This window comes from Myotis brandtii, unplaced genomic scaffold (assembly GCF_000412655.1).
Source record: "Myotis brandtii unplaced genomic scaffold, ASM41265v1 scaffold111, whole genome shotgun sequence".
Taxonomy (NCBI): Eukaryota; Metazoa; Chordata; class Mammalia; order Chiroptera; family Vespertilionidae; genus Myotis; species Myotis brandtii.
This window is the reverse complement of record NW_005353789.1, coordinates 4,281,150-4,294,836: the sequence shown is the minus strand read 5'-3', so window position 1 is coordinate 4,294,836 and position 13,687 is coordinate 4,281,150. Positions and strand designations below refer to the sequence as shown.

Sequence of the window (13,687 nt, the reverse complement as noted above, 5' to 3'; positions counted from 1 at the left end):
GTAAAACATTAACTCATCATTTTGAGCTAATTATATATAATATATAATTTATATATTATGGTTCCTTCAGAGCAGAATAACAGAAATTTTCGCGTATACTAAAACAGTTTCACAAGTATCAGATGAAGACTGCACTTTTAAATCTTATTTATTAACCATTGGCTTGAACAGCCTAAAGGTTAATAAATAAGATAATGGCTTGAACAATTTAGAGTAGTTAATTTTTTCTGATGATAGGTATTATGGAATATAGTTTGATTCTAGGATTTTTAATTCCTGTATTTTTGCCATCTGTAGCAATTAAAATTTTTGAAAAGATACTGCCTTTATTCACCAATAGTTCTGTTAGAAAGGCTGGAAGAGGTAAGTTTCTTATATTGGACAAATCAAACAAAAGCTTTGCTCTATTAAAAGTTTGTTAACTTTGGTAAAACCAATCTTACATATTTTTATTAAAATTTTTGTTTTCATCATAACTTTTTGTTTGACATGTCTCCTACAATTTATGTTGAGTGACCCCAAAGCAAGATTTAAAAAATGGAAACAAAGTTTTTCTTTTTGGGTATTGGCAGGGAGACACAGGGGATAATCAGATCATTATAATTTATTAATTGTTAAAACCAATGATTTGAAATAGAACTTCAAATACATTTTAGGGTGAGTATATAGTTGAAAAGTAACTCTACATACCACTTCATTAGTTTTTATTTATGAAATAATCGATCATTTAAAATAATTAATGCAGTATATGTTTTTATTTTCTATTTTGTGTCCTGGGACCCAGATTATCATGTGAACTTAGAAAATCTAAATTACTTAAAAACTCTTTCGTGGAAAAATTGATTCTATGTTTTGTGGAACAATGAGAACATGATTCATTTTATAGTGAATCTATCCTGATACCTGTTTTGAAATAATTGGATAATGTTTGCATTGAACAATGTCTTCATATTTTTAATTATGAGGATCCTCTATATAAAAAATATTAGTTTACTCCTACATGGTAATGTTTCTACTCTTATCATTACTATATGGTGATATTTGAACTTTTATCATGAATTCACCCACCAGTGTGTGAGGATTTAAAGAATCTTAGTGGTAACTTTGCATTTTTATATTCTGTAACTATTGGTTTAGTAGTTTATAAACCTGTAGATTATGTTAAAATATAGACTCCCTACCTAGATATTCTGGCTCATTAGGTCTGTGGTAGGTCTCAGGTAACTACATTTTACACAGGAATCCAGTCAGTGATTGATGCAGATGGTTTAGGAAGGAAGTTTGGTCCTGATTTAGACCTAAATTCCTATGAACTCTGCCTTGATTTTCAAGAATGAGGGATCTTGGATAATGATATGCTGTGTCTATCATTCTGAGACAGTCTCTCCATTTGTCCTTCCCATTCCTTTTCCTTTGTCCTCACTTTTTGTGCACCAGAGTTTGGGAAATGAAGAACGGATGGGGGAGTCTAGGACTGTGATACAAAGCACAATCTCTGGTTTTATAGATAGTCTATAAATGCAATCAGGGCCTGAAAACATGGGTAACCACAGGTACCCTATGATTCACTGATTCTTAGGCCGCTCTTAGGTTTGATTTATGGCTTCCCACGACAATAAATTAAAGACCCTTGGTTACGTAAAGTATTCTCCAGTCTTGTTTTTTTAGAAATATGCCATGAGACTAACCTCTCTCTCTTTTTTTTAATGTTCAAAATTTTTAAAAAATCATTTTAAAATTAAATTTATTGGGGTGATGTTGTTTAAAGATTATATAGGTTTCAAGTGTAGATTCTATGATATGTGATCTGAATATTGCATTGACTTTGGGTGGTGGGCACACACTGAAATGTACAGAGGTGTTGAACAACAAAATATTTTTAAAAAAAGCTTTTTTTCCCATAGTTCAATCAGCATTTGTTACTGATTTCCTGAATCAAGTATACAGTTAATGTCTTGAAAAAGAAAACCTAAAATAAAATTTTACTGTTATCCCTTGCAGTATTGGATTTGAAAAACAGCTCTTAAGTTTTGGAAGTTTTGTTTGTGTATAGGTCAATTGTCAGATGTGTTTTCTTAACAAAATATTAGTGCTTCAAAAAAATTTAAGTAAAAATTTAAGCAACGTGAAGTTTCATGTGGACTTTGCAGAGTTAGTTTTAGCCATAAAAGTTAGTCATTGTATCCATTATCATAAAGATATTTAAAGAATTAGTTGTTCATAGCAGTAATTGAGTATATTCAGGATAATGTAGGCTCTAGGCTTTTGCCTTCTGAAGAATATGCTCCCTTGACCAGTACTATCTCTTCACTTGGGAGCCTGTTGAAGTCCAGAATCTCAGGACCCTTTCCAGAACCATCCAGTCAGTATCTCCGTTAAACCTTTTTACCTGGCACTACATTTTTCTCTCTAGCAGGGCTGGTAACCTTTTTCTGCCAAGAGCCATTTGAGTATCACATCATTCACCGGCCATACAAAATTATCAACTTAAAAAATTTGGTCTAACATTTAATTAACTCACCCTTAATGCCTTGGGCAGGGCCAGACCAAATAATTTCATGGGTCTTATAAGTTCCCCAGCCCTGGTCTGTAGGTTTCTTTGTTTTTAACATGCTACATGTATATTTCTCATTTGCTTATTGCATTTTTGTTTAATTTGGTGTTGCATGCCCATTGCCTAAAACAGTGCCTGTATCTAAACAATACAGAAGTATTTGCTGGGTGAATAAATAAGGTATGTCATTAAGATGTTTAATTTAATAGATACATATATTTTTGTACCTGTGTGTATGTGAATGATTTAATAACTATAAACAATATGAGAAATGAACTATAAAATATAGTGTTACTTTTATTGCTGTTGAGAAATATTTACTTATTTAATGAATGAGAGACCATTTGCAATATTTTTTCCATATGTATTTATGGAGAAAGTCTGCCAAATATGTCTCTGTTTAGTACACTGGGTTTAAGTGCAGGTCCAGTATGTTACAAGTTGAAGACAACTGGTATTTAAATAAACCAAACCAAATTACTAGGTTAATTGCATTTAGTGAAATCTAGCTCTGTGATTACATTGTTAAGCTTGCTTTTGTAGCAACAAATAATGTATTAAACTCAGGATTACCCCTAATAGTTTTAAAAATGAACTCTGAATGTAATATTTTTCAAAATGTTCTTTGTTTAATTTTCACTTTTATTTACACTGTAAACCACTTAAAATTTTTTTAAAGACCGTTTTTTATTTTATTTTATTTTTTGTTTTGTTTCATTTTATTTTTGCAGATAGGCTCGAGGAGAGAGCATCCTCAGATAAGAATGTAGAACCACTTTCTGCTCCACATAACCATCCTCCAGAAGATCCTTTTGGTTCTGTTCCTTTCATTTCTCACTCAGGCAAGTTACATGTGTAACATCATCACTTTCATTAAAAAGAATATACACAAGAACAAGATTGAGAACAAACACTGTATTGATATAAAGCCAAAGTAAGAATCAGGTGTCAGTTACAGAAAATAGAAAATTATTTTAACCTTCAGCCATCCTGGTCTTCCTAAGGTCATTCTTTCCATTGGGTGATTCACTTGTGCTTTTGCCAACATAGAAAAATGTGGATTTACATAATAGAACTATAACTGTTTCCTTTCTCCTTTGTTATTGGATACTGTTGAAAAAAATCCAGGCATGAAAATATCTCTCGTTTATATATTGAAAACACATAAAAAGGTATTTTTATGCTTAGCTTTTGCTTAAAATTCCTATATTTTCCTAGTTTATACATGTGCTTACAGCTGCATTTTAAAAATAGTTTGTATTTGTCACAATCACTAATGATCTACTCCTTTGTTTTTACATTTTTGCTTTGATTTCAATCCAGAATTTAAATATTATTATTCACCATTTAAAAATATTGGTAGTAACATTTTCTTTTTTTCTTTTTAATTTTTTTTTCTTTATTGATTAAGGTATTACATATGTGTCCTTACCCCCCATTTCCCCCCGCCCGATCTCTCCCCCTGACACCCACCCTCCCCTACCTTCCCTCTGAGATTTGACGGTCTGATCGTTGCTTCTCTGTCTCTGTTTTTGTTCATCAATTTATGTTGTTCATTATATTCCACAAATGAGTGAGATTGATATTTATCTTTCTCGGACTGGCTTATTTTGCTTAGCATAATGGTCTCCAGTTCCATCCATGCTGTTGTAAATGGTAAGAATTCCTTCTTTTTTACGGCAGCATAGTATTCTATTGTGTAGCTGTACCATGGTTTTTTAATCCACTCATCTGCTGATGGGCACTTAGGCTGTTTCCAGATCTTACGTATGGTAAATTGTGCTGCTATGAACATAGGGTGCATATATCCTTTCTGATTGGCGTTTCCAGGTTCTTGGGATATATTCCTAGAAGTGGGATCACTGGGTCAAATGGGAGTTCTATTTTTAGTTTTTTGAGGAAACTCCATACTATTTTCCACAGTGGCTGCACCAGTCTGCATTCCCACCAGCAGTGCACTGAGGGTTTCTTTTTCTCCACATCCTTGCCAGCACTTGCCATTTGTTGATTTGTTGATGATAGCCATTCTGACAGGTGTGAGATGGTACCGCATTGTCGTTTTGATTAGCATCTCTCAGATGATTAGTGACTTTGAGCATGTTTTCATATGTCTCTTGGCCTTCCTTATGTCCTCTTTAGAAAAGTATCTATTTAGGTCCATTGCCCATTTTTTGATTGGGTTGTTTAACATTTTCAAAGTAATTATCCAGTTAACAGTGTTGAGGACATTAAGATAGAGTAGGATCTCACTTTGGCATAAGTGGATTTTTGTGGGTTTGGTTATAATGGAAAAAATGAGTTTAATCTTGGAAAAGGGAAATGTATTGGGAGAAATCATACTATAGCAGAAGGTAAAGATTTTGTTTAATACAGAAGTAGGCAAAAGTAGGTTTATAGTTGTTCATATGGGAAAAAAAACATGCAGGTTATGATAATTACAATAGGTTTATTGTTTCATGTACTCGCAACTGTAAAACTACTTTTTACTCCTGTATATTCAAGGTAACTGTCAGCCATGGTCTTTGGTTCTGTTCCTTTTTATTTCTCAGACAAGTTACATGTGTGATAATCAGCACTACCATTTAAAAAAATACACACAAGAGTAAACAACAACAAAAGAAACACTGATGAATGTAAAGCCTAGCTAAGAACTAGGTGAACCGATACCTGGGTGTTAGGCCATGCCATTCTGAAGGTGCCTTATCTCCAAAGCTAAGCAGTGTCGGTCCTGGTTACTACTTGGATGGGAGACTGGGAGACCCCCTGTGCCCTAGGTTTTTTTGTTTTGTTTTTTTTTTAAAAGAAAGAAATAGGTGTTCAGGATTTTTGGTGGACACATCAAGGCAGTGTTACACCTTTTCAACGTTGAGATTTGGTTATCCAGAAACTATAGCATAGTAACTGTCATGGTCCATAGTGTACATTTTGCCATTTATTGACAAGAGTCTATATTCTTGTCATTTTCTGCTTGTTTTCTAATTATCTTTTTCATGAGTGAACTGACATTATTAATTGGGAAAGACAATTTACTGTGTCTATTTAATTAATCTGCATTGATATGCTCCCTCACATTCTCAGTAGGCTATACAAATGTTACTGCTTTTTTAAAAAAAATTATGGTATCTCTAAATGGTCTCTCTAAGTTCTCAGACATAGTACTCAGTGACTTGAGATATTGATCTATTTGTGGCAGAAAGTCATTTCAGTATTAGCTTTATTTTCATACTCTAGAACAGTGGTTCCCAACCTTTTTTTTGGCCATGCCCTTCCTAAGCACCTCTAAAATCCTGATGACCCCGTGACATATAATTCTTATTATTCAAAAAGTGAACTCCTCGTCATGTGGAGGAAACCTAAAAGGCCCATTAACTTGGTCTAAACAAGCTTCCAAAGAACATGGCATCCATAAAAGAGAAAAATAAAGGAACGAAAGAACAGTTGAAGTACTGAGGAAGAAATCACTAAGAAATTATTGAAATAATAATATGAAGTGCTATGAAAAATAGCAAATAAAGTTTCAAAACATACTAGAGAACTGAAATGCATAAATATGTCAATTTATATTTATATACTCTATATGAGGCCCCTAGAACCATAAGAAATGCAGAAAATTCACTGTTAATAACTCATTCTTGAATTACCCCCCTTAAAAATCAAATTGCCCCTCTCCTGTGGGGTGTGTGCCCCATGTTGGGAACCACTGCTCTAGAAGAAGATGTATAATAGATTTCAGGTTTTCACATGTCTATGCAACTTCTATGTTTTTTAAGAGCTTCTGAAGAACCCTGGGAAAAATAACTAGTAGAATCAGGAGCTAGTGTGAGTCTCAATGATTTGCCTTTTCCCTGGACACCCTTATTTTGGAGTTGGCCTAGGATTTTTGTAACTAGAAATATGCTCACCGATTTTTGAGCATATTTCTGTGTTTGAGCTTGATTGCTGCGTTTTATTTTGTGTTCTCTTTTTACTGTGAGTATTTAAAGTCTCTATTAGATTTTAAGCTTGTTGAGGCTTGGATATATGAATTGTCTGTCTTTGAATCCTGGGTAGTAGCCAACCCAGTAACCACCTACTAATATTTACTGGATGTATGAAAAAATTATGACTATCCCTAAAAATTTATACCCTTTAGTGTTAGGACAGTGCCCTTGAAAAACGCCCTTTAATATAAATGCTACCCTTCCAAAATATCTTTTCAGATTTAGGATTAATGAACATTGCAGTAGTTTGGTTATGAAAAATTGAGTAGATAGACTGGAAATAAGGAGGGAATGGTCATAGGAGAAATGTGCTGCCAGAGAGAGAAGAAAAGGCAATCACTTGGTTATGCTAGCATTGTTAATTTATATTCATCAGATCCAGAATACAAAATTAAAAATCTAAAAATAACCTAAAAATTGAACCCCACCCACACAAAATATAATCTATGCATTATCAAGCATAGAAATACTTTGTTATATATACTTTTTCAGTTAAAAAAAAAAGTGGAGCATTCATTTTCCTCTAATAGTGAAATAACTGAATCTACTGAAACAAAAATGAATTCTTCATAAGCTTTTAGAAATTGGGAAAAGAAAAAGAAATTTTCTGTCCAATGAAAATATACTCTACCGAGCACTGTTGTTCCCTTGTTTTTTATGTATCCTATCATCAACTCATTTTTATTTAGCATTGTAAAATTCTTCCCAATTAAAGGTGGCTGTCATTTTCTCTTGTACCTGGTTACATATTTCATGGAGTTCTGCAGTCCGAATTGGTTGCTTTCAGTGCGTGCCACACATTTATCATGCTAGTATTTTCTTTTCTACACCAGGAGTCTTGGAAATTTCTGGTTCTCCTGTTTTTCTTTGTTGGTTTGTTAATAGAAGAACTCCTCTAGTGATTTCTTGAGAATGTATGTGTGGGAGGAAAATATTTAAACTTTGCTGCCTAAAAATATCTTTTTTTCCTCCCTAAACTGGTGCTTGATAATTCTGTGTTGGTCATTTTTATCGTAAATTTTTGAGGCACTGCTTCATTGTATTTGAGCTAAAAAAAACAAAAAGCAAAACAAAAAAACACCTCTACTAGGGAAAAGCCTCAACTAGGGGAATGGCTGCTCCCTATGGCCCTAATCCTAGATTCCATACCCTCTGACACTTTGTGTACTCCAGGTCCACTATAGGTAGACAGCTGGCCTGTAGTTACACAGGTTGGTTCACAAAGACTCAACTTTCTGATTTTTTTTGGTGCCTTAGCTTATGATTCTACTTTCAGACTTTCAGGAAGATTCACTGAAGATAATGTTTTGGTAGACCATGTCTTAAAAATGAATCAAATCTAGCTTTTCTTCTGCTTTTTAAACATTTCTTTATGGGCAAAATTAAAATTATTCATTTATGCAAAGTTCAATTATAGCAAGATTCTGTGTGGTGCTGTATGTGAAAGTAATAACTTATCCCATTAGTTGATATTGTAACTAACATGGAATTATGTTTACCTGTTATGTCAGGCTACTACTAGTAAACTGATGTTAGGTTGGAACATCATAAAGAACATTGACTTTGAAGATGTAAAGCCCTGAGTATAAATCTTAGTTCTACCACAAATTAACCATGTGATATTGGGGGTTGCCTAATTTCTTGGGGGGAGGGGTTCTTTATCTTAAACTGGAGATATTAACTACTTTATGAGATTATTGAAAGGATTAAACAAGGGTATGTTATACAAACCATACATGTCCTCAGTTTTGGTTCCTAATGTGGCTGTTGTTGGTAGTGTTATTTAAATAATATTTTTATTACTTACTACTAAATTCCAAAATCTTAGTGTTAAATAAGTTTTGCAGATGCTATGCAGTTAGTAGTAGTACAAAGTTCTAGTAATAATGAGCTAGTATTCTCAACTACTGAATAAAACCTTTAAACCTTAATCTGAGAAGCTCTGCACTACCAAGGACTATTATAATACTGCCGTTTCTATTTGTATTAAAGTAATAACTATCATTATTCACATAAAAATAATTAAAAGCATAGTATTCATCCCATCCTGAAGCCCATACATCTTTCCTTCTCCCCAAAGTATTGTTTTACAGTTAGTTACAAACATAGGGTCTATGGCTTTGTGAATTATTCTATAATTTGGACTACCTCATTTTAATAAACACACCTTCTGAAACATCCTATATAATAAAAGCATAATATGCAAATGCAAATCGACCAATAGTGGAATGACCACACTGACCACCAGGGGGCAGACGCCCAACACAGGAGCTTCCCCCTGGTGGTCTGTGTGCTGCCACAGGGAGAGCACCACTCAGCCAGAAGCCAGGCTTACGACTGGTGAGCCCAGCAGTGGTGGAGGGAGCCTCTGCCCCCTCCACTGCAGGTGGGTGGTAAGGAGTGAGGGGTCCCAGACTGCGAGAGCCCCGGACTGCGAGAGGGGTCAGGCATAAGCTGGCAGACAGACATCCCCCAAGGGGTCCCAGACTGTGAGAGGGTGCAGTCCGGGCTGAGGGACTCCCCACCCAGTGCACAAATCTCATGCACAGGGCCTCTAATATATATATATGTATGTATGTATATCGCCTATATAATAAAAGGTTAATATGCAAATAGGCTAGATCTAATGGAACAACTGAACAACTGGTAGCTATTGCATGTGCTGATCACCTGGGGGCATATGCGGAACATGGCAGGTGTTGGCTGTGGCGGAATGATGGGGCAGGTGAGCAGGGGCGCCAGACCAAGGCGGGGCGCCGGTCACTGTCAGCAGAGTGAGCCTCTGGTGGTTACTGAAAATTCTTTGCTCCTGCGTACCACAGTCCTGCCTGGCTCTTGCGCCTGCTGCTGGCACTGGCCCCAAGTGCTCCGCGCTGTCAATGGGTGCGAGCGTGGTCAGCGCCAATAGCACATGGGAGCGACGGTGATGGGAGCAGGGCTGCTGGCAGACAGGGGACCAGGGGCTGTGGCCGGAGGGATGGGCAGGGGCGTGGAGGATGGGCCGAGACCTGCCCCTGTTCCTACTGTAGCCTTTCAGCCCACAGTTTCTTTCAAGGTGCACGAATTCATGCACTGGGCCTCTAGTAGTATATAAAGAATTTTGTTGCCATATAGACCATATGAATTATGTCACTAAAGTTTTAGATTTCTTACATTGCATTTCATTTTTAACTACTCTCCAAAACCCTAGACCCACTTCATGGGTTTCATTATCTAATAGGAAGTTAAATTGAGTTTAGGGCTGCAAAAAGTTCCATCATCTATCCTATGTAATAAAACCCTAATATGCAAATCTACTGAAATTCAGAATGACTGGTTGCTATGACATGCACTGACCAACAGGGGGCAGATGCTCAATGCAGGAGCTACCCCCTGGTGGTCAGTGCGCTCCCACAGGGGGAGCACCACTCAGCCAGAAGCCAGGCTCACGGCTGGTGAGTGCAGTGGCGGTGGCAGGAGCCTCTCCTGCCTCTACCTCCACGGCAGCGCTAAGGACCTCTTGGCGGACATCCCCCAAGGGGTCCCAGACTGTGAGAGGGTACAGGCTGGGCTGGGGACCCCCGGGGCCCCCCCCCCCCCCGCCCCCATAGTGCACGAATGTCATGCACTGGGCTTGTAGAAAATATTTGTTGTAACATAAACTATTATAAATTGTGAGTCCAAGTGCTGTGTCATTTTATAAGCCACTAGCGGCCTAGTGCACAAAATTCATACACTCGAGGGGTCCCTCATCCCGGCCTGCACCCTCTCGCAGTCCAGGAGCCCTCAGGGGATGTCTGACTGACAGCGTGCCTAAGCCAGCAGTCGGACATCCTTATTGCTGCCGCGGAGGTGGGAGAGGCTCCCACCACTTGGCTGCGCTCACCAGCCATGAGCTGGGCTTCTGGCTGAGTGGCGCCCCCATTGTGGGAGTGCACTGACCACTAGGGGGCAGCTCCTGCATTGAGTGTCTGCCCTCTGGTGGTCAATGCATGTCATAGTGACTGGTTGTTCTGCCGTTTGGTCAATTTGCATATTAGCCTTTTATTACATAGGTTGGTCTTTGGTCGATTACCTCCCACCCACCCACCCACAATTGGGGCTGGGGAGGGACCGCGGGAGGGCTCCAGGGCATGTCCGGCCAGTCTCACTCAATCCCTATTGGTTGGAGACCCCAGCAGCAAACTAAACTACTGGTTGGAGCATCTGCCCCCTGGTGGTCAGTGCATGTCATAGCGAGCGGTTGAGTCACCTTAGCATATTATTAGCATATTATGCTTTGATTGATTGAACAGATGACCGGACGACTGGACACTTAGCATATTAGGCTTTTATTATATAGGAGGATAATGAATTAGGTGTATGTTTTATAGCTTTAGATTGTAGTATATAATTCTTGAAGATCAAGAATTCTTCTAGAGTGTTAACAGTAATGATTACTACTTAGTGAATTCTATTGTATACATACAGTGGAAACAGACTCAGAGTCAATGACTTGCTTAAGGTTAGATAGTGTATAACTAGGAGTCTAGCTCTGTGTAATTCTAAACTCTGTTGTGCAAAACAAAAGTATTAAGTGGTCTGTTTTAAATAAGAATTTACAATGATGTGAGTAACATATTAGAAATGTCAGTTTTATAGCATTTTTAATCTGGCTAGGAAATACTGTTCACAACTAGTATGATTGTCTTATACTCGGCCTTGTCACTCAACCTGTCTTCAGAGAAATAGTACAGATTTTGATAAAACCTTTTCCTAATCCTCTAATCCTTGGGCCTGGCATAGTAAATTGCTGAGAAATGATGGCAGGCAGTATGCTGCCAATTCAAAGTGAGCTTTAAAGTCTTACAGCCTCACCTCCTCCCTTATATCATAGATGAGGAGACAACAGAAGGCATGTAATTATAATAGCAGTTTCAAGCCATTTATTCCCTATAATCTGAGCAAAGAAAAGAACATCAAAACAAAATTTCTTTGAACCTGGAAGCTTCTTATATGATTAAAATTGTACCACCTGATTTATAACTAAATGAACTGTCCTCTAAAAGACAGAAACCTGATTAGAAGAGTGGTAATATGAATAGTATGAGGCAAACATGTCCCACTCTCCACATTTTTGACATTTTTCTAAATATATTGAAATTTTTGGTATAGTTTATGAAGGTTCATTTACTGTGTGATTTAAGAATACATCATCTGCACTATTTTAACCAAATAACTTATATGCATAACCCATGCACACAGACAATAGTTTGGTGAAGACCTGGGGTGGGTGGGTGTGAGGTGGAGGGAGTTAAAGGGGGAGAAAAGGGGGTCATCTGTAATATTTTGAACAATAAAGATAAATTTAAAAAATAAAATAGACTGGCAATAGCTAGCATCTTATTGTTTTCATGAAGTATTTGTTTAAAAGAATACTATATGAAAATCTGTGAAAATTGACTACAAATTTTTTTGTGTTTGGAACCTTCTTTTAGATTGTGTAAGACTATAATTTGAACACCTATAAATTTCCTTTTATGAAAACTCAAACATGGAATAGATGAATTTATGTTCTTATATTCATTTGGCAGATCTATGGTTAGGAAAGCTTGTTCTTTGGAACCTCCCAGTTGTTTACCTGGGTCAGTCATCTTCCAGGTCATCTTCCAGGATTAGCATGGGGTTTCACAACTGTTGGTCAATGATAAGCTTCTCGTAGGCAGCAGTTGTCTTATTCATCTTTGTATGCCATCTGATACTGTGATGAATTACTAAATTATCAAAGTATACTTTGGTAATCTAATATCTTTCTCACTCTCACATATACACACACTAATATTTAATAAGCTTTCAGTAAGTAAGATGAATATTGTTTAAGGTTTAGCTCTCTCAGGTAAGTTCCATTATTTTCCTTATGTAGAGATGAAGTACCTGAGGTTATTTTTAGATGTTTATCTTCCATGGATTTTATAAAGTTGAGTATTCTTTCATTTTTGTATAGTGCTCCATTTTAAATAAAAACACAATGGTATGAGTAACATATTAGAATATAGTATCTCTAGAATTAACTCTACAAAATACTCAAAAGGAATTGATTGTACAGTTCAACAAAACACTATTTTGATGAAATAGAAACAATACAATGCCCATTCTATTCATTGTTTTTGTTTTGTTTGTTTTTTTACTTTTCAGGCATGGCTTTTTAAAGGGGATACTAAAGAAACGTAAGACAAGTCTGTGGTTGTATTTTGTAGGTGGTTAATGATATGCTATATTGAATGTTTGCTGCTGATGATATACTACTGATAGTTTGATTGTAGAATTTGCAGATGAGAGTTTTAAACTAGTGGCATCAGAAGAGAAGTCTCTATGGCCTTAATGGATGGCCCTAAACTTGGGCAAGTCATTTTCCCTAGTTTCAAATTCTTTATGTGTAAAAAGAGTTTGGATTATATCTCTTAAACTCCATTCTTGTTTTTTGCTTTCAAGATATAGTTGAAGCTATGAAACAGGATTAAGTTCACCAATAGAAAGAAATGGAAAGAGAAAAGAGAAAGCAAAGGAATGAGCATTGGGAGGTAACAGTGGTAGGAAGTCATGACAGTGATCTGCCATGGAAGGCAAGTGGATCAATTTTGAAGCTGTGGTTGATAAATTGAAGAGGAAAGATTATAGCAAACCTTAAAGAGCATTTTTATGTTATTGTGGGAGCCTAATGGTAGGGAGTTAGATAACGTGTGAAATACCCTTGCAGTACTGCATTTGTACACTTGACACTATTAGTTACTATTCTCTCATGATTCATTTCTCAGTACCATTTGAAGTATATGGAAGTATATAGCAGGTACTCCATAAATCATCATGAAATGATGGCATAAAACATTAGCAATAACAATAATACAGCCCTTTAATGAGTATCTGCAACGTGCCAGCACTGTTGTAAGTAGTGTATGTATAAGCAGTTTTCTCACTTTAATCCCTGCTACAACTCTGGGGCAGATATAGACAAAGTGAGACACAGTACATGATTCCAGATGAGAACAGACCATCAAAGGACACTTTCATTTAGTCTCTACTGATGAAGGAAGGGGAGTATTATATATCTATAATAATTTATACTAATAAAAGGGTAATATGCTAATTAGACCAGGTCAACTGGACATCTTCCGATCGTCCTGCCTTCCTTCCAGAC

The 13,687-nt window shown here is 36.6% G+C and overlaps 2 protein-coding genes across 2 annotated transcripts in view; one reads left to right on the top strand and one right to left on the bottom strand.

The window, feature by feature from the left end:
• PAQR3 (progestin and adipoQ receptor family member III) overlaps nucleotides 1–13,687 on the bottom strand; it is an 85,670-nt gene that overhangs the window by 35,408 nt on the left and 36,575 nt on the right. The gene's annotated exons all lie outside the window — the stretch shown is intronic.
• Nucleotides 1–13,687, top strand: part of BMP2K (BMP2 inducible kinase) — a 96,934-nt gene that overhangs the window by 68,373 nt on the left and 14,874 nt on the right. Inside the window, exon 15 of the mRNA XM_014544721.1 lies at nucleotides 3,286–3,396. Coding sequence (XP_014400207.1) covers nucleotides 3,286–3,396 — 111 coding nt within the window. The remainder of the gene's footprint in view (nucleotides 1–3,285; nucleotides 3,397–13,687) is intronic.